This window comes from Aegilops tauschii, chromosome 1 (assembly GCF_002575655.3).
Source record: "Aegilops tauschii subsp. strangulata cultivar AL8/78 chromosome 1, Aet v6.0, whole genome shotgun sequence".
In the NCBI taxonomy this organism is placed as follows: Eukaryota; Viridiplantae; Streptophyta; class Magnoliopsida; order Poales; family Poaceae; genus Aegilops; species Aegilops tauschii.
Window position 1 is genome coordinate 499,828,823 of NC_053035.3, and position 20,155 is coordinate 499,848,977.

The window sequence follows — 20,155 nt, forward strand, 5'->3', positions numbered from 1 at the left end:
TGGACGATGTCCTAGGCCCAAAGCCAGCAGGCGAACGTCTTGGTGTGGCCGTGCTCCAGTGTCTAGCTTTCAAGGCGGTCCACGTGCACCTTGCGCCCGAGGATGTCCTTCACATCTTCCAGAGACCAATACTGCATCGACACCTTCACGATGACGACCCTGACGTGGAAGTTGAATATGTCGAAAGCCACGTGGTCTTGCTCGTGCCACAATGCGATCTTGAAGACGATGTCGTCGACCCGAATGGAGCCATGCCTGACGGCGTTGTCATGATGTGCCGGCTGGTTGAAGAAGATGAAGTAGTGTTCCGGGTGATACGCCGTCACCCACAGCTGGTGTCGGGGCACACACAACTCTGACCCGAGAGCCCTTCCCATCGCCACGGGTTATGTCGCGTATACTCCATCCACAACGCGCATGGTGCTGGCTTGGTGGCGCAAGAAGAAGATGGCCTACCCAGCCACCGAGGAGGTCATGGCCACCTTGTGGCTGGAGCGCGGACGGCAGGCAGGGTCGACTTGGTTGAGCATGGTCGAGAACGGAGCAGGCACGGTCAAAGCGGCATGAGGCGCAGGGAAGCGAAGGCGGTCACACACGGGAAGAGCCAAGGGAAGCACTGGGCGGAGCCTATTCTTAGCACTACCACCCGGCACTGATTTCTGGGATTTTGGGGCCATTCCTTGCCGAAATGGCCCGGTAGCTCGCAGATGATGCAGTGGATGGGGTCGCGGCAATCCTTCCGGTAGAGGTGCTTGATGAGGCATCTGATGCAGCGCCCTCTGAAGCGGCTTAAGAAAGTGTTGTGGCCTGGATCTGCATTGAAGCTCCTATAACTAGATATTGACTCTTTCTAAAATAGGATTTTATCATGCCTAAAATGTTAAACCAACTAGAGATATACACAACAGATATGTTTATTCACGTGCTAATTAAATTTTAGAAAGCATATCTTCACCCCCACAACTTGTAGATGTACAACCTACGAGTACTACATATCTTGGGCATGGACGCATGGTGGCCAACATCAATCTCACTCCATACACATCTTCTTTAGACCCAACCTACATCGTGACGTCGATGCTACCATCAATCTCGACCTCAGTAGTGACAGGCACTGTCATTTCTCCCTCCTCCGTGCCATCGTGCCCGATTGAGAGCCCCTTGTGGTGCAGCCGCAGCAGCACGCCGTCGAGTATGCCTACCACCCGCGTCGGCGCGACGAGCTGGGGAAAGTGCCCAACGGACTCGACAATCTCCACGGCCACGTCTGTGCATGCCTTCGTCATTCTCCGCTCCATGTACTCGGCCACGACCGGCGGTGCGGCAAAGTCATGGCGCACCCCAACGATGGTGCACTGTGCTGGCACGGCGTCGAGGGCCGGGCGCTGGTCGCCGAGGAAGATCATCCTGGCCACCCCGAGAGCCACGGCCGGGTCCATGGCCAGGAAGCTACGCTCCAGGGGCTCCACAGTTGCGGCCGCCATGTCGTCGGCAGCGCCACCGGCGGCGTTGGGGACGAAGCCCTTGACCCAGGCTTGGAAATCGGACTCCATGGCCCTCAACATGCCGTGGATGGCCGCCCCCTCGAAGCCCCCCACGTACCCTTCCTCCTCCGAGTTGATGTACCTGAAAGGCATTGAAAACGAATTTCTCATTTTCTCACTTAAATACGCCGAGAGTTCATTCAGATAGACTCTGTCACGAAACCAGCATCCACAGCAGTTGAAAGTCCAACCATGCAAGCACAACGGGTAGTCACAGTTTTCTCAGGGTAAATAGATCTTTTGTTGCTAATTCTAAATCACCATATAAACTTTTAAGTCCATATAGATTTCTTAATAGACAAATACATTTCTAGTTTAATGAAAAGTACTACAACTCACGGCACCTTTTAGAATCGATTTAGACATAGAAGAACTCAGTGGACTTATTTAGACGTAGGTAGACTCAAATGGATATACTCCTAGCTGGTACTAACCTTCGTCTTCAAATGTAAGACGTTTTTGTATGCTAGCACTAGATATTTTTGAGCGACATGTGTTGCCATGCCACGTCCCAATCGACTGTAGTTATTGGGCGGCCGGCACCCGGCGGTGATGTCCACAATTTGGCGCCATGAGGGGGGAGATGAGTGGATAGAAAAGATTTCCCCGTGGCTACGGCGATCGTGACTTATGCATGTAGGCTCGCCGACGTGGACGGCCAGCCTCACGTCTCGCGTCTCGCCGCTACCGGCGAGACGCATCGGTCGATCTCCGGCGGTGGATGTATGATGTGCCGCATGCATGCATGGATGACGCAGAGTCGACGTAGGTACGTACCTTGGGGAGGCGCAGAGGAGGAGGAGGTGCGCGAAGAGGTCGGGTCGGCGGGCGGCGGCGATGCAGCCGACCATGGCGGACATGGAGTGCCCCACCAGCACCGCGCCGAGGACCTCCCTCTCGTCCATCAGCGCGATCAGGTCGTCCGCGAACCGGCCGAACGTGTACCTCGCCTCGTCGTCGTCGTCCTCAGCGCCCTCCGCGCCGGCGGTGAAGTCCCAGTCGAAGAGGAGCACCTGTGTCCAGAGGCCGGCCGGTCAGCTGCCGATTTACCGACGTAGGCACCACATGTGCATGCGTGTGTACGAACGTACCTTGTTTGCTTTGGTGATGGAGGGCAGGATCTTGTCCCATGACGCCTGGTCCATGCCGTAGCCGTGCGCGAGCACCACCGTCGGCCCCTCGCCGCCGGCGACGACCACCTCCCTCGCGTTCGCGCACCACGGCCGCATCCTCGCCTCCCTGAACTCAACCTCCAACTCACTAGATTCCACTCGCGTCTCCTCTCGTGCGCACATGTGGGGAGAAGGAGATCCATCGGTGGTGCAACTTATAGAGGTAGACCACGCGTCCCCATGTGGATGTGGTGGGTGATGTGCGCGTCAGCGTGTGTATACAAAATCCGCTGGGTCTGCCCCGACCGGCAGCCAGAGCCAGGCAGGCACCATCCAGAAGAACGGTAGGAAAATGGAGATTCCGTTCACTAGCCTGGAAAGTGCTTCTTTGTCGTCTATCAGACCTGGCACGAACGCATCGTTGGTTGGTACAAAGTCGTACTCTCCTACACGTACATGTCATCCTCCGACGACAATTGACACAACAGAAATCTAGTTAATCAGATTCGGGTGGAAATTTGCACTTTACTTTGTGTAGTTTGGAACAGTCAAACCGGACCAAAATTCTATGTTTTGTAAGTTATCTTCATCAAAACCCTAAGCTATATTCATACATGGTCATTACTTTGCAAACAGGGTGGGGCGCCCATTCTTTGTGCAACTGATGGGAAATGATCTCTCAGGATTTGTTCGACCGATTTTGGTTCACGGCCTACTAGTAGGATTTGGCATTATTTACTACTTTTTCTTTTCTTTTGGAAGCCTCTATTCATAGGTAACTGGAAAAACTTATGAACCGTCTGATCTTCATTCAACTGCCCCAAGCAAATCTAGTATTGTTCATCTTCAACCTCCCTTCCTTCTTCCTCCTCCCGATCCCCCAGCCTACCCTGCCCCATCCGCCGGTCTCCAGCGCCCCCCTCCCCACCCCCCGCCCGCGGGCACTACCGCTCGTCGCGCCGCCCTCCCCTCGACCTCCCCCCCCCCCCCCTCCCACCTTTGTTGCTGGCCGCCACCCTGGCCATCTCTTTAAACCCCGCCACACCAATGGAGAACTCCCGCGATCCCCTGCACCCCAACCCTAAGATAGATAATGGGGCCATTACTTCACCCAAAATAGATGGTGGGGCTTCCTCTTCTCGGGCAAGCTTGTTTCGTCTCCAGCGAGGTCTGGCCAACAGGGAAGAAAGAAGGAGAAGGAAGGAAGAAGGAGAAAAGTGACTGCGTGAAACGGAATTGCAGGCACATGAGAAATAGCAAATCCATTTTCTCTTTTATTGCCATTGAGGCAACCATGTGTGCCAGTTTATCTTATGAACTATATTGCACTTGGATAATCAACTTTGAAATAATCAATAAAAGGCAGCGTGCATCGCGATGCAGACGGCGAAAGGGTTGCCATCTTTTTGTAAGGAAAAAAATCAAGATTATCAAGGTTTCATCTAGTAATTAAGAGAAACCGCCGTCCAGTGCTGCTGACTGACATTGAGGTACCAACCGATGATCACTGTTTTTGTGGGTATGATGAGCGATGGATCGAGCCGTTTCAATTCTAAAAGTATAGACGATGTGCCTAGCTAACCAACCGAGAAAGTGACCATTAATTAACCAACTGGTAATTGATTTCAAAAGTTGAACAGGACCGGGCTCACAATCGTACTAACACTTTTTGTTTAAGGATCATCAGCTAATCTCTAGAGACAAATTAAGAAGGAAGATAATCGATGGATGTGCATCCGTGAGACAAAGAGGAGGAAAGGGTATGCACCCGTCAAATCAGCAATCAATAGCTAGCTAGCTGATTAGTTGTTGAGTATGGAGATAAGAGTCTCGTACAGCCACATAAATTAGATTACAAAAGCTGGAGAGAGTGGACGTTGGAGAACATGCGAGAGATATGGTGGATCAAGTCCTGTCTGTATGTCACCGCAAGTTGCCAAGTTGTTGCCGTCGTCTATCCAGCTGATGCATGCTCGTCCAAAACTAAACTTTTCGTGCATTAAAGAGGCGCCGGCCGGCAGGCCAGCGTTTTTTGTCGCAATCATACAACAGTCGTATATATACATTTTGGTTGACGGTTGAAGAATTGCAGTAGTGCTAGTGCTCAATCATGCATCCTCCCAACCACCATGGGCGTCACGACTTAATCGTGCCTGATTTTCGTGGTGATTTTTTTGTAGTCTCTATCACGAGTAATGAGCTTTTTTGAGTTTTTGCATGATAATGGACAACTTCAACAATTTTTTTTCCGTATAATAGGCCTAGACACCCTAGAAGCTTAGCGAAATGATCTGTGGCATGGAAATATTTTACGCGAGAAACACGAAATAGAAATCCTAAATGCTCATCAATATACTTTTGCATGATATAATAGGGGTATATAAATTTCAAAAATCACGACGCATACAATAATATGGCTTATATCTGATTAATAACTTCTCGGTCTAGACACGGACGGCTAAATGCAGCACCGCAAAATGAAAGATGAAATCACAACAAATATTAAACTATTTCGGGGCCTGGGTAGGGGTAAGTCAACTCAAAACCAATTTGGGTCACTTGATTTTTTCTGAATAGTTAGCAAACTGGTCTTGTTCCACCTTCCGCCCTCTTCTGTTTATCGTCTTTCCCAAACTAGCCACGACCACCGGCTGAACTCTGTCAACCTCCGTCACCCGTGCTCCTGCGCCAACCTCGCCGCCCCGTCCTCCCCTCATCACCGCCCATCAACGTGTTGGCGCTACCCCTGGCGATCCCTTTAAACCGGCGCACCACCAGATTTTTCCGACGAGCCGGCCTGCCCCCCTCCAGCCCCCATTACCCAAACTGCCAACCTTTGTACTTTCCTCCACCAGCTCGCCGCTGGCTACGGCTTTGGCGGCCTCGGTGCTATGCCTCATCGTCTACTACCTTCTCCGTTTAATCAACCAAAACAAATTAAAAAAAGCAAGCAACTTGAATTTTGCTAGACTGATTAGTCTGACACCCTAATATCGTGAGAAATATACCATCCTGCTAGGCGTCCATCCAACAGGTGGGTTGGGTTCTCCATGCGTGTGATTAGTTTCAATCATGCACACAACTACTACCTCTATCTGAAATTACTTTTCGCTTAAATAGATGTATCTAGCACTATAATACGTCTAGATACTATGATGACTAGGTAATAGGTCAAACCGCTATATAGCTCCACTTGCATGCCCGATCCATACGTTGTTTTCCACGTACGACTATATAGTGCAAAGGTCAAAACGCTATATAGTTCACTGTTTACACGAGGAGAGGGATGGTTGCGTGTGTGCATGCGTGCGTCCCATTGATTTTGATGACTGCTCGATCGAGCATTAGCGCCCGAGCAGATGCATGTGTACACGTACGGAGCACGTACGGCGCAGTTATGCGACGGCGGCAGCGGCGGCGAGACGACACACGCGCTCGCCGGAGCCAGCTAGCGTACACATGCATGTGCTTCTAGAATCTTCATTTTGTGCCCGTGGTGTAAACGTACATGGAAGGCTGGCAGGAGCTGGGCTGGGGCCTTCCTGCCAGACCGTGTGGCGCGGCGAGCTCTCTGCGTCGTCGTCGCCGTTGCCGTCGACGTCGCTCGAGTCATTCATTTCTCGGTTGGTCCAAAGCCATCCATGGCTAGCTGGCGCCGGCCAACGTCTCTACCATGGCACGTCCGTGCGTGCGCCGGCCTTCCCGTTGTCCCCGTCGACGTCCGTCCTCTGGCCAAGGCTAGCTCAATGCCGCCGATCCTGCTTTCGCACGCACGAGCCTGGCACGGAAGATTTTTTCGGCACAGGATCTCAACGAGTCATCGATCGATGGCTACGGCGCAGGATCCATCGTTCGGTCGGTCGGCTTGCATGCATGCGTTTTTGTATGATTGTTAATTGCACCGATGACCGTAGAACAAGTGTCAAGTATTTCCGAACGGATGTAATATCTGATAAGATGTGGGTTTGAAAATATTAATGTTTTTCCTCGAAAGTACAAATTCGAATGACTTTATGATTCAGCTTGATTCGACTCGACGAAGCATGCTCTGATTTTTTTTTAGGCAAAAACATGCAAAGCTTTTATTTAGACGCCACAATGTTTATTGGGACAAAGACAAGATCACCAGGTTGGTCTAACCAGACATGGTGGCCGACCCCTAAAACTTAAGCGTGCTTAGCAAGACTATGGGCCTTCACATTTGAGGTCCTGAATTCATAACAAAAAAATCATGAAGATAAAAGACCAATGTGATATTTCATGTATCACTGCACCATAAGTAGATGCACTTCCCTCTTTATAGCATCGATCACCACCTTGCAAATCGAAGCGACGAATATCCTCTGGATATAGAGATCATGAGAGAAAATCATGCGGACACCAACATTCAAAGAAAACTTTGCGAAAACCATGTTTGTAAATTAAAAAAATCTAAAAATATCTGGGTTGTTAACAGGATGAAGTTCTATTGTCGTGTGAAATTTCAAGTAAAAACATATTGCGGGATGCGGGCTATAAAAAGACAAATTCAGCAATGAATAGTGTCGTTACTTTTTGGCACTATTTAATGCTGATTTTGTATTTTTAATAACTCACATCCCACAATGCATTTGAACTTGAAATTTAGCATGGAAATAGAACATCACCTTCTTAACATCACTTTTTTTTAAGGTTCTTTTAGAAGTTCAAAACATCGTTTTCACGTGGTTTTCACCGGTTTCCACCGAATGTTGGTTTCCGTATGATGTTCTTCCTAGAGATCATGGTGGTGGTGCATGCATGCATCCATGCGCTTTATTCTCTTTTTGTTAAACTGTCAGCCCTTATTCTTGTTCTAGGCCGATGAAAGAAGAAGTAACGGGCCATCGGCCTAGCAACGTTTGAGTCTAGGAGAAGTTATTAGTTACACCTGAAAGAAAGACCAGGTGAAGGTTCACTTTCAAATTTTGATAATAACAAGGACACATCATAGCGAACTACCTTTGCCGGTCTTGCTCTTTCTTATTGTTGCCTTATTCATTTTTCCTAGTTATAAGGCATCGAACGGACAAGGCGACGCTGAGGCGAGCGCAATTAGTTGGCCAGTAAGTGTGCTACCTTTGTTTCTGTAACCATCGAGGGTTGGACAGGTTTTTTGTCGGTTTATTCATTTTTATTTGGGTTTATAATTTTTTTTCTTATTTTCATGCACACAATTTTTAATACACAAAAATGAATTTGTATTTCAAGAAAATGTTGAACGTGTATTAGAAATGTTCACTTTATTTTTTAAAATTGTTCAACATGTATTGAAAAATATTCGCCGTAAATTAAAAAGTTCATCATGTATTAAAAAAGTTCAACAATGTGTATTAAAAAGTTCACCATATATTTGAAAAATCTTCATCATGTTTAATAAAAAAATTCACTATGTATTCAAAAAAGTATTGACCATGTTCATAGAAATTGTTTGCCATGAATTAAAATTTTGCTTACCATGTATTGCAGAAATGTTCACCATGTATTAAAATAATGTTCGCCGTGCATAATAGAACTGTCACCATGTATTAAAAATAAAAAGAATGGAAAAGTAAATTTTGGAAGGAAAAAATAGAAAACAGTAAATCAAAAAAACAAAGCTGGAAAAAATCACAAGAAGAAGGAAAAAATGTCGAAGCAGCACAACAAATGAAACTTTGGGAGAACACCAAAAACAAAAGACCAGAACAATAATTTAAACAAGAGTGCAACAAACAAAATTGCAGGAAAACCCGAAACAAAATCAACAAGGAATAACCAAAAACAATGCTTCAAAAGTGTAGCAAACGAAACAAACACCAAAGTGGGCTATGAAGGAAATATGCCCTAGAGGCAATAATAAAGTTATTATTTATTTCCTTATATCATGATAAATAATTATTATTCATACTAGAATTGTATTAACCGGAAACATAATACATGTGTGAATACATAGACAAACATAGTGTCACTAGTATGCCTCTACTTGACTAGCTCGTTGATCAAAGATGGTTATGTTTCCTAGCCATAGACATGAGATGTCATTTGATTAACGGAATCACATCATTAGGAGAATGATATGATTGACTTGACCCATTCCGTTAGCTTAGCACACGATCGTTTAGTATTCTGCTATTGCTTTCTTCATGACTTATACATGTTCCTATGACTATGAGATTATGCAACTCCCGTTTACCAAAGGAACACTTTGTGTGCTACCAAACGTCACAACGTAACTGGGTGATTATAAAGGTGCTCTACAGGTGTCTCGGAAGGTACTTGTTGGGTTGGCGTATTTCGAGATCAGGATTTCTCACTCCGATTGTCGGAGAGGTGTCTCTGGGCCCACTCGGTAATGCACATCACTATAAGCCTTGCAAGCATTGCAACTAATGAGTTAGTTGCGGGATGATGTATTACGGAACGAGTAAAGAGACTTACCGATAACGAGATTGAACTAGGTATTGAGATACCGACGATCGAATCTCGGGCAAATAACATACCGATGACAAAGGGAACAACGTATGTTGTTATGCGGTCTGACCGATAAAGATCTTCATAGAATATGTGGGAGCCAATATGAGCATCCAGGTTCCGCTATTGGTTATTGACCAGAGACGTGTCTCGGTCATGTCTACCTAGTTCTCGAACCCGTAGGGTCCGCACGCTTAAAGTTCGATGACGGTTATATTATGAGTTTATGTGATTTGATGTACCGAAGGTAGTTTGGAGTCCCGGATGAGATTGGGGACATGACGAGGAGTCTCGAAATGGTCGAGACGTAAAGATCGATATATTGGACGACTATATTCGGACATCGGAAAGGTTCCGAGTGATTCAGGTATTTTTCGGAGTACCGGAGAGTTACGGGAATTCGCCGGGGAGTATATGGACCTTATTGGGCTTCAGGGGAAAGAGAGAGGAGAGGCTGCGCGCCCCCCCAAGGCCTAGTCCGAATTGGACTAAGGGGACTCCTACTCCTACTACTTGGAAGGGGGGAATCCTACTCCCGGTGGGAGTAGGACTCCTCCTAGGGCGTGCCATAGAGAGGGCCGGCCCTCCCCCTCCTTCACTCCTTTATATACGGGGAGGGGGGCACCCCTTGGAAACACAACAGTTGATCTCTTGATCTCTTAGCCGTGTGCGGTGCCCCCCTCCACCATAATCCACCTCGATAATATCATACCGGTGCTTAGGCGAAGCCCTGCGTCGGTAGAACATCATCATCGTCACCACGCCGTCGTGCTGACGGAACTCTCCCTCAAAGCTCGGCTGGATCGGAGTTCGAGGGACGTCATCGAGCTGAACGTGTGCTGAACTCGGAGGTGCCGTGCGTTCGGTACTTGATCGGTCGTATCGTGAAGACGTACGACTACATCAACCGCGTTGTGCTAACGCTTCCGCTTTCGGTCTACGAGGGTACGTGGACAACACTCTCCCTCTCGTTGCTATGCATCACCATGATCCTGTGTGTGCGTAGGAAATTTTTGAAATTACTACGTTCCCCAACAGTGGCATCCGAGCCTGGTTTTATGCGTAGATGTTATATGCACGAGTAGAACACAAGTGGTTTGTGGGCGATATAAGTCATACTGCTTACCAGCATGTCATACTTTGGTTCGGCGGTATTGTTGGATGAAGCGGCCCGGACCGACATTACGCATACGCTTACGCGAGACTGGTTTACCGCCGTGCTATGCACACAGGTGACTAGCGGGTGTCAGTTTCTCCAACTTTAGTTGAACCGAGTGTGGCTACGCCCGGTCCTTGTGAAGGTTAAAACAGCACCAACTTGACAAACTATCGTTGTGGTTTTGATGCGTAGGTAAGAACGGTTCTTGCTCGGCTCGTAGCAGCCACGTAAAACTTGCAACAACAAAGTAGAGGACGTCTAACTTGTTTTTGCAGGGCATGTTGTGATGTGATATGGTCAAGGCGTGATGAGATATAAGTTGTTGTATGAGATGATCATGTTTTGTTGAAGTTATCGGCAACTGGCAAAAGCCTTATGGTTGTCTCTTTATTGCATAAGATGCAAGCGCCAAATAATTGCTTTACTTTATCGCTATGCGATAGCAATAGTTACAAGAGCAATAGTTGGCGAGACAACCATGTGACGACACATTGATATAGATCAAGATGATGGAGATCATGGTGTCATGCGGAGACGATGGAGATCATGACGATGCTTTGGAGATGGAGATCAAAGGCACAAGATGATGATGGCCATATCATGTCGCATATTATGATTGCATGTGATGTTTATCTTTTATACATCTTATTTTGCTTAGTTCGGCGGTAGGTTTATAAGATGATCTCTCACTAAATTTCAAGGTATAAGTGTTCTCCCTGAGTATGCACCGATGCGAAATTTCTTCGTGCTGAGACACCACGTGATGATCGGGTGTGATAGGCTCTACGTTCAAATACAACGGATGCAAAACAGTTGCACATGCGGAATACTTAGGTTAAACTTGACGAGCCTAGCATATAACAGATATGGCCTCGGAACACTGAGACCGAAAGGTCGAGCGTGAATCATATAGTAGATATGATCAACATAGTGATGTTCACCATTGAAACTACTCCATCTCACGTGATGATCGGACATGGTTTAGTTGAAATGGATCACGTGATCACTTAGAGGATTAGAGGGATGTCTATCTAAGTGGGAGTTCTTTAAGTAATATGATTAATTGAACTTTAATTTATCATGAACTTAGTCCTGATAGTATTAGCATATCTATGTTGTAGATCAATAGCTCGTGTTTAGCTCCCCTGTTTTATTTTTGATATGTTCCTAGAGAAAGCTATGTTGAAAGATGTTAGTAGCAATGATGCGGACTTGGTCCATGATCTGAGGATTATCCTCATTGCTGCACAGAAGTATTATGTCCTCGATGCACCGCTAGGTGACGGACCTATTGCAGGAGCAGATGCAGACGTTATGAACGTTTGGCTAAGCTCAATATGATGACTACTTGATAGTTTAGTGCACCATGCTTAACGGCTTAGAATCGGGACTTCAAAGACGTTTTGAACGTCATGGACCATATGAGATGTTCCAGGAGTTGAAGTTAATATTTCAAGTAAATACCCGAGTTGAGAGATATGAAGTCTCCAACAAGTTCTATAGCTAAAAGATGGAGGAGAATAGCTCAAGCAGTGAGCATGTGCTCAGATTGTCTGGGTACTTGAATCGCTTGAATCAAGTGGGAGTTAATCTTCCAGATAAAATAGTGATTGACAGAATTCTCTAGTCACCATCACCAAGTTAGTAGAACTTCGTGATGAACTATAGTATGCAAGGGATGATGAAAGTAATTCCCGAGCTCTTCGCGATGCTGAAATCGACGAAGGTAGAAATCAAGAAAGAGCATCAAGTGTTGATGGTTGACAAGACCACTAGTTTCAAGGAAAGGGCAAAGGGAAGAAGGAGAACTTCAAGAAGAACGGAAAGCAAAGTTGCTGCTCAAGTGAAGAAGCCCAAGTCTGGACCTAAGCCTGAGACTAAGTGCTTCTACTGCAAAGGGACTGGTCACTGGAAGCGGAACTGCCCCAAGTATTTGGCGGATAAGAAGGATGGCAAAGTGAACAAAGGTATATTTGATATACAGATTATTGATGTATATTTTACTAGTGTTCGTAGCAACCCCTCGGTATTTGATACTGGTTCAGTTGCTAAAGAGTAGTAACTCGAAACGGGAGTTGCAGAATGAACAGAGACTAGTTAAGGGTGAAGTGACGTTGTGTGTTGGAAGTGGTTCCAAGATTGATATGATCATCATCGCACGCTCCCTACACTTTCGGGATTAGTGTTGAACCTAAATAAGTGTTGTTTGGTGTTTGCGTTGAGCATGAATATGATTTGATCATGTTTATTGCAATACGGTTATTCATTTAAGTTAGAGAATAACTGTTGTTCTATTTACATGAATAAAACCTTCTATGGCCATACACCCAATGAAAATGGTTTGCTGGATCTCGATCGTAGTAATACACATATTCATAATATTAAAGCCAAAAGATGCAAAGTTAATAATGATAGTGCAACCCATTTGTGGCACTGCCGTTTAGGTCATATTGGTGTAAAGCGCATGAAGAAACTCCATGCTGATGGGATTTTGGAATCACTTGCTTATGAATCACTTGATGCTTGCGAACCATGCCTTATGGGCAAGATGACTAAAGACTCCGTTCTCCGGAACAATGGAGCGAGCAACTGACTTATTGGAAATAATACATACTGATGTATGCGATCTGATGATTGTTGAGGCTCGCGGCGGGTATCATTATTTTCTGACCTTCACAGATGATTTGAGCAGCTATGGGTATATCTACTTGATGAAACATAAGTCTGAAACATTTGAAAAGTTCATATAATTTCAGAGTGAAGTGAAAAATCATCGTAACAAGAAAATAAAGTTTCTACGATCTGATCGTGGAGGAGAATATTTGAGTTATGAGTTTGGTCTTTATTTCAAACAATGCGGAATAGTTTCGCAACTCACGCCACCTGGAACACCACAGCGTAATGGTGTGTCCGAACATCGTAACCGTACTTTATTAGATATGGTGCAATCTATGATGTCTCTTACCGATTACCACTATCGTTTTGGGGTTATGCATTAGATACAGCTGCATTCACGTTAAATAGGGCACCATCTAAATCCGTTGAGACGACACCTTATGAACTTTAGTTTGGCAAGAAACCAAAAGTTGTCGTTTCTTAAAATTTGGGGTTGTGATGCTTATGTGAAAAAATTTCATCCTGATAAGCTCAAACCCAAATCGTAGAAATGTGTCTTCATAGGATACCCAAAGGAGATAGTTGAGTACACCTTCTATCACAGATCTGAAGGCAAGATATTCGTTGCTTATAATGGATCCTTTCTAGACAAGGAGTTTCTCTCGAAAGAAGTGAGTGGGAGGAAAGTAGAACTTGATGAGGTAACTGTACCTACTCCCTTATTGGAAAGTAGTTCATCACAGAAATCTGTTCCTGTGACTACTACACCAATTAGTGAGGAAGTTAATGATGATGATCATGTAACTTCAGATCAAGTTACTACCGAACCTCGTAGGTAAACCAGAGTGAGATCCGCACCAGAGTGGTACGGTAATCCTGTTCTGGAGGTCATGTCACTTGACCATGACGAACCTACAAACTATGAGGAAGCGATGATGAGCCCAGATTCCGCGAAATGGTTTGAGGCCATGAAATCTGAGATGGGATCCATATATGAGAACAAAGTATGGACTTTGGTTGACTTGCCCGATGATCGGCAAGCCATAGAAAATAAATGGATCTCAAGAGGAAGACGAACGCTGATAGTAGTGTTACTATCTACAAAGCTAGAATTGTCGCAAAAGATTTTCGACAAGTTCAAGATGTTGACTACGATGAGAGTTTCTCACTCGTATCTATGCTTAAGTCTGTCCGAATCATGTTAGCAATTGCCGCATTTTATGAAATCTGGCAAATGGATAACAAAAACTACAATCCTTAAATAGATTTATTAAAGAAGAGTTGTATATGATGCAACCAGAAGGTTTTGTCAATCCTAAAGGTGCTAACAAAATATGCAAGCTCCAGCGATCCATCTATAGACTAGTGTAAGCATCTCGGAGTTGGAATATACGCTTTGATAAGTTGATCAAAGCATATAGTTTTATACAGACTTGCGGTGAATTCTGTATTTATAAGAAAGTGAGTGGGAGCACTACAGCATTTCTGATAAGTATATGTGAATGCCATATTGTTGATCAAAAATAATGTAGAATTATTCTGCAAAGCATAAAGGAGTGTTTGAAAGGAGTTTTCAAAGAAAGACCTCGGTGAAGCTGCTTACATATTGAGCACCAAGATCTATAGAGATAGATCAAGACGCTTGATAAGTTTTTTCAATGAGTACATACCTTGACAAGATTTTGAAGTAGTTCAAAATGGAACAGTCAAAGAAAGAGTTCTTGCCTGTGTTACAAGGTGTGAAATTGAGTAATACTCAAAGCCAGACCACGGCAGAAGATAGAAAGAGAATGAAAGTCATTCCCTATGCCTTGGCCATAGGTTCTATAAAGTATGCCATGCTATGTACCAGATCTATTGTATACCCTACACTGATTTTGGCAAGGGAGTACAATAGTGATCTAGGAGTAGATCACTGGACAGCGGTCAAAATTATCCTTAGTGGAATAAGGATATGTTTCTCGATTATGGAGGTGAAAAAAAGGGTTCGTCGTAAAGGGTTACGTCGATGCAAATTTTGACACTGATCCAGATGACTCTAAGTCTCAATCTGGATACATATTGAAAGTGGGAGCAATTAGATAGAGTAGCTCCGTGCAGAGCATTGTAGACATAGAAATTTGCAAAATACTTATGGATCTGAATGTGACAGACCCGTTGACTAAAATTATCTCACAAGCAAAACATGATCACACCTTAATACTCTTTGGGTGTTAATCACATAGCAATGTGAACTAGATTATTGACTCTAGTAAACCCTTTGGGTGTTGGTCACATGACGATGTGAACTATGGGTGTTAATCACATAGTGATGTGAACTATTGATGTTAAATCACATGGCGATATGATCTAGATTATTGACTCTAGTGCAAGTGGGAGACTGAAGGAAATATGCCCTAGAGGCAATAATAAAGTTATTATTTATTTCCTTATATCATGATAAATAAATGTTTATTATTCATGCTAGAATTGTATTAACCTGAAACATAATACATGTGTGAATACATAGACAAACATAGTGTCACTAGTATGCCTCTACTTGACTAGCTCGTTGATCAAAGATGGTTATGTTTCCTAGCCATAGACATGAGTTGTCATTTGATTAACGGAATCACATCATTAGGAGAATGATGTGATTGACTTGACCCATTCCGTTAGCTTAGCACACGATCGTTTAGTATTCTGCTATTGCTTTCTTCATGACTTATACATGTTCCTATGACTATGAGATTATGCAACTCCCGTTTACCAGAGGAACACTTTGTGTGCTAGCAAACGTCACAACGTAACTAGGTGATTATAAAGGTGCTCTACAGGTGTCTCGGAAGGTACTTGTTGGGTTGGCGTATTTCGAGATCAGGATTTCTCACTCCGATTGTCGGAGAGGTGTCTCTGGGCCCACTCGGTAATGCACATCACTATAAGCCTTGCAAGCATTGCAACTAATGAGTTAGTTACGGGATGATGTATTACGGAACGAGTAAAGAGACTTGCCGATAACGAGATTGAACTAGGTATTGAGATACCGACGATCGAATCTCGGGCAAATAACATACCGATGACAAAGGGAACAACGTATGTTGTTATGCGGTCTGACCGATAAAGATCTTCGTAGAATATGTGGGAGCCAATATGAGCATCCAGGTTCCGCTATTGGTTATTGACCAGAGACGTGTCTCGGTCATGTCTACCTAGTTCTCGAACCCGTAGGGTCCGCACGCTTAAAGTTCGATGACGGTTATACTATGAGTTTATGTGATTTGATGTACCGAAGGTAGTTTGGAGTCCCGGATGAGATTGGGGACATGACGAGGAGTCTCGAAATGGTCGAGACGTAAAGATCGATATATTGGACGACTATATTCGGACATCGGAAAGGTTCCGAGTGATTCAGGTATTTTTCGGAGTACCGGAGAGTTACGGGAATTCGCCGGGGAGTATATGGACCTTATTGGGCTTTAGGGGAAAGAGAGAGGAGAGGCTGCGCGCCCCCCCAAGGCCTAGTCCGAATTGGACTAAGGGGACTCCTACTCCTACTACTTGGAAGGGGGGAATCCTACTCCCGGTGGGAGTAGGACTCCTCCTAGGGCGTGCCATAGAGAGGGCCGGCCCTCCCCCTCCTTCACTCCTTTATATACGGGGAGGGGGGCACCCCTTGGAAACACAACAGTTGATCTCTTGATCTCTTAGCCGTGTGCGGTGCCCCCCTCCACCATAATCCACCTCGATAATATCATACCGGTGCTTAGGCGAAGCCCTGCGTCGGTAGAACATCATCATCGTCACCACGCCGTCGTGCTGACGGAACTCTCCCTCAAAGCTCGGCTGGATCGGAGTTCGAGGGACGTCATCGAGCTGAACGTGTGCTGAACTCGGAGGTGCCGTGCGTTCGGTACTTGATCGATCGTATCGTGAAGACGTACGACTACATCAACCGCGTTGTGCTAACGCTTCCGCTTTCGGTCTACGAGGGTACGTGGACAACACTCTCCCCTCTCGTTGGTATGCATCACCATGATCCTGTGTGTGCGTAGGAAATTTTTGAAATTACTACGTTCCCAACAGGCTAGCCCAGTTTGCCTGATACGTGGGCGTTGGGACACCTAGAGCTTTCATGTTTTCTCACAAAAAAAAACTAGAGCTTCTATGTGACGGGCTTTGCATCGAATCTTCCGAAATCACTGGTTAAGGGATACCCATTGCAAAGGTCATCCCATCTTCCTAAATCACTTGTCACAACCTGGTCATTTTCTTTTTTTTCGTAAGTTCGTTTATTCAAAATATTTAACTCTTGAACCGTGCGTCCAAATACTGAATCGTCTTCACTGTGTATTTCTCGCATGAAGATCTTTGAAAATATATCCCATGTTAATAGATTTCGACGAATGTTTTTTAATAAAAAAACAAAAACAAAAAAATGAATACCGAAAAAACTATTTCGCCAATAAAAGAAAGAAGAAAACCGGAGCCTGAAAGTATAGTTGTGGTTTTTCACTTTTTTGGAGCGAAAGAAAATCTTGTTTCTCGCGGAAGCTTTTTTTTTAGAGAAACACAGCTGTGCTTCTCGCTAAAGCAAATCTTGCACCGTTATGGTGGTCGGTCGGTTGATCGACATGCGAGCTTTGTCTGATTTTGCACCGTTGCGGCATACAAAAATTGTACAGAAGATGTCGTAAGGGTAGATTCCAAACTACATCACTTACGACATTTTCTCATCCGACTCTTGTACGAGTAGAAATTCAACGCTATGCTACTCTTCAGTCTGACCTACGGATGGCTTAATATGTAGCGACGTAAAAAAAAAATTGAACAGAAGATGCCGTAGGTGTAGCATGATTCCGAATTTATCAACATGAGTGAGAAATGGGTTATCAAACAATTTGTGATTCATCTCGATCGAGGTAGGACACCTAGGGGATTGGACTCGAAGAAGCATATGTGTCCGTGGGAATATCCTATTTGAGGCTTAAGGCGTCAAATAGTTCTTTTTTTGTGCACACCCGAATCGCTCCTTCTTCATCAAACAGACTGGCCCATATAACATATAGTTATCCAGGTTTTCGGAACATTTCAGAATTTTCTATTGCCTAGTTTTTTCTTATTCATTTTCTTTTGGTGTTTTTTATTCACGGCTTCCCTGGTTTTATATTTCTGGTTTTCTTTGTTGTTTGTTTTTTCTTTTTCTCTTTTGTTTTATTTTTTATTTTTCATTTGCTTTTCAAAATTTATCAGCATTTTGAAAATTTGTGAACTTATATTGAAATCCTCTAATTCATAAAAATATCTAGATTTTTCTATATTCACAAATATTTTAAAGTTCAACGTGTAATGAATTAATAAGTTAGCTAATTAGTGAACATTTTTTTAATTCGTGAATAATTTTTAATCATGAGTAAGTTTTAGTCCGTGAACATTTGCTAAATTCGTGAATACTTTTTCAGCCAATAGTCGATTGTTTAAACCAGTAGTTGCATGTTTGTTAGAGGAACAAGAGGGGGTTACTAAGTGATGGTAATCAGCACCTTAAGAGGACATTGGTATCTCCATCCCACCAGTGTTTAAGTCCTGATGCTCGCATTATTTCTAAATTTATTTTAGGATTTTCGGCGATGCTCGTTCAGTGCGAGGAGACGTTCCAGTCGACTACAAGGCGCCTGTGGTGACTTCGTCAATCTCAAGATGATATGGCGGCTCAGTCTCTCTGAGATGCATGCTTACAAGGGCAGGGTCTGCATGTGGGTTTTCATAAAGAGGAGTGTATGCGTGTATATATGAGCATCTGCATCTGTACTGTGTTTTAAAAAAAGTGTTTTATAGGAGGTCCCGTGCACACGTGGTATTCCCTATTCGGTGCTTATGCAAAAGTAGTTCTTTTTTTCTTAAAAAACTAATGCCCACACGTGTGGCATCTTGCACATCACCCACACGCCTCCACCATCACTCATTTTGTCATGTATGAACAGATGACATCAACAGGAATCTTTTTGGTTTTCGGCTTAAAAATGTTTTATCTCCAAATTAAAAAATCGAATTAAAAATTTGTTTTCACCATTAAATCCTTCTCGACGAGATCTTCAAAACTAGACCCCATGTTAATATGTTGCAACGGAATTTTTTTTTTGCCCAAAAGTTGCCATGATGTTTACATTGTAGTTGCCATAGTGCTTAAACTAAAGTCGCCATGTGGCAATTTTAGTTTGTAGAACATGGCAATTTTAGTTTTTTGATGATGGCAATTCCAGTAGTTTGATCATGAAAATTATTTTTTGTATGAACCATGGCAATTTTAAGTGCATGTATCATGGCAATTTTAGTTTCTGGTTCATGGCGAATCTAGTTTCTTAGTTTTCCGTTTTATAATATGTCAAAATTTACTTTTAAATGTAGAAGAAAATAGCTGAAACATATCATGTCAAATTCAGTGTAAACATCATGACAATTCATGTGCAATAGACATGGCAACTTTTAACCCAAAAAAATTCGTTGAAATATATTGATATGTGATCTAGTTTCGAAGATCTCGTCGCGAGGGATTTAATGGTGAAAACGGATCTTCAATCGGAATTTTCATTTAATAGATAAAACTTTTAAAAAACTGAAAATCCAAAAAAATTCTCACATGCATGCATGCGATGATGTGGCATAGTCTGTGTGTTATAGGGTGTGCGGGCGGGTTTGGCTCCCACCCATGTGGGCGTTAGCGTTGTCCTTTTTTTTAGAAATACCCACACTTTATTAATTCAAAGAAAAATTCAAAGGGATACAAGAGGGGTCATGTGGAGTTAACGGCCACAAGTGGTGACCCTAAGGGAGCGATACCGAAAATTTTATAAGGTTGTGTGCTTCCTGGTTAGAGAGAGCAACTAGTTAACGAGCGCTCCTTCGGGAGCCTCGCAACGATCAGCACCACTTGGCGCGCTCTCAACCATTCGCCACGTGTCGCGCTCTGGACGCTCCTCCGGATTTTTTTTTATTTTTCTGCACGCGTTTTCGGCTTTTTAAACGGGTTTTCCGGGTTTTTTCAACGTTTTGGTTTTCCACCGGTCTTCCTTAGCTTTTCAATCAAAAAAAAAGTTTTGCATGAAAAACGCGTTTTTTTCCTTTCGCGAGAGTCACGGTTTTGCTTCCGCGAGAGGCACGGTTTTGCTTTCGCGAGAGTCACGGCCGTGCCTCTCGAAAACGAAAAAAACTCATTTTTTGTTTTTTTTTCTTTCGCGAGAGTCACAGTTTTGCTTCCGCGAGAGCCACAGGTG

At 44.2% G+C, this 20,155-nt stretch overlaps 1 protein-coding gene across 1 annotated transcript; it reads right to left on the bottom strand.

The window, feature by feature from the left end:
• Positions 1–896: 896 nt before the first annotated feature.
• Positions 897–3,127, bottom strand: LOC109769026 (probable esterase D14L). Its single transcript, XM_020327765.4, has 3 exons — positions 2,636–3,127; positions 2,322–2,557; positions 897–1,626 (listed from the first exon to the last, which is right to left on the bottom strand). The coding sequence occupies exons 1-3, from the start codon at positions 2,837–2,839 to the stop codon at positions 1,062–1,064; spliced, it is 1,005 nt and encodes a 334-aa protein (XP_020183354.1). The 5' UTR covers positions 2,840–3,127; the 3' UTR covers positions 897–1,061.
• Positions 3,128–20,155: the final 17,028 nt, after the last annotated feature.

Bases quoted from the DNA above. Each gene is read 5' to 3' on its own strand.
- LOC109769026 (XM_020327765.4), bottom strand. From the start codon at position 2,839: ATGTGCGCACGAGAGGAGACGCGAGTGGAATCTAGTGAGTTGGAGGTT. The intron at 2,558-2,635 runs GTACGTTCGTAC...CTCTGGACACAG, and splicing joins CCATCACCAAAGCAAACAAG to GTGCTCCTCTTCGACTGGGA. The intron at 1,627-2,321 runs GTACGTACCTAC...AATGCCTTTCAG, and splicing joins CTCCTCTGCGCCTCCCCAAG to GTACATCAACTCGGAGGAGG.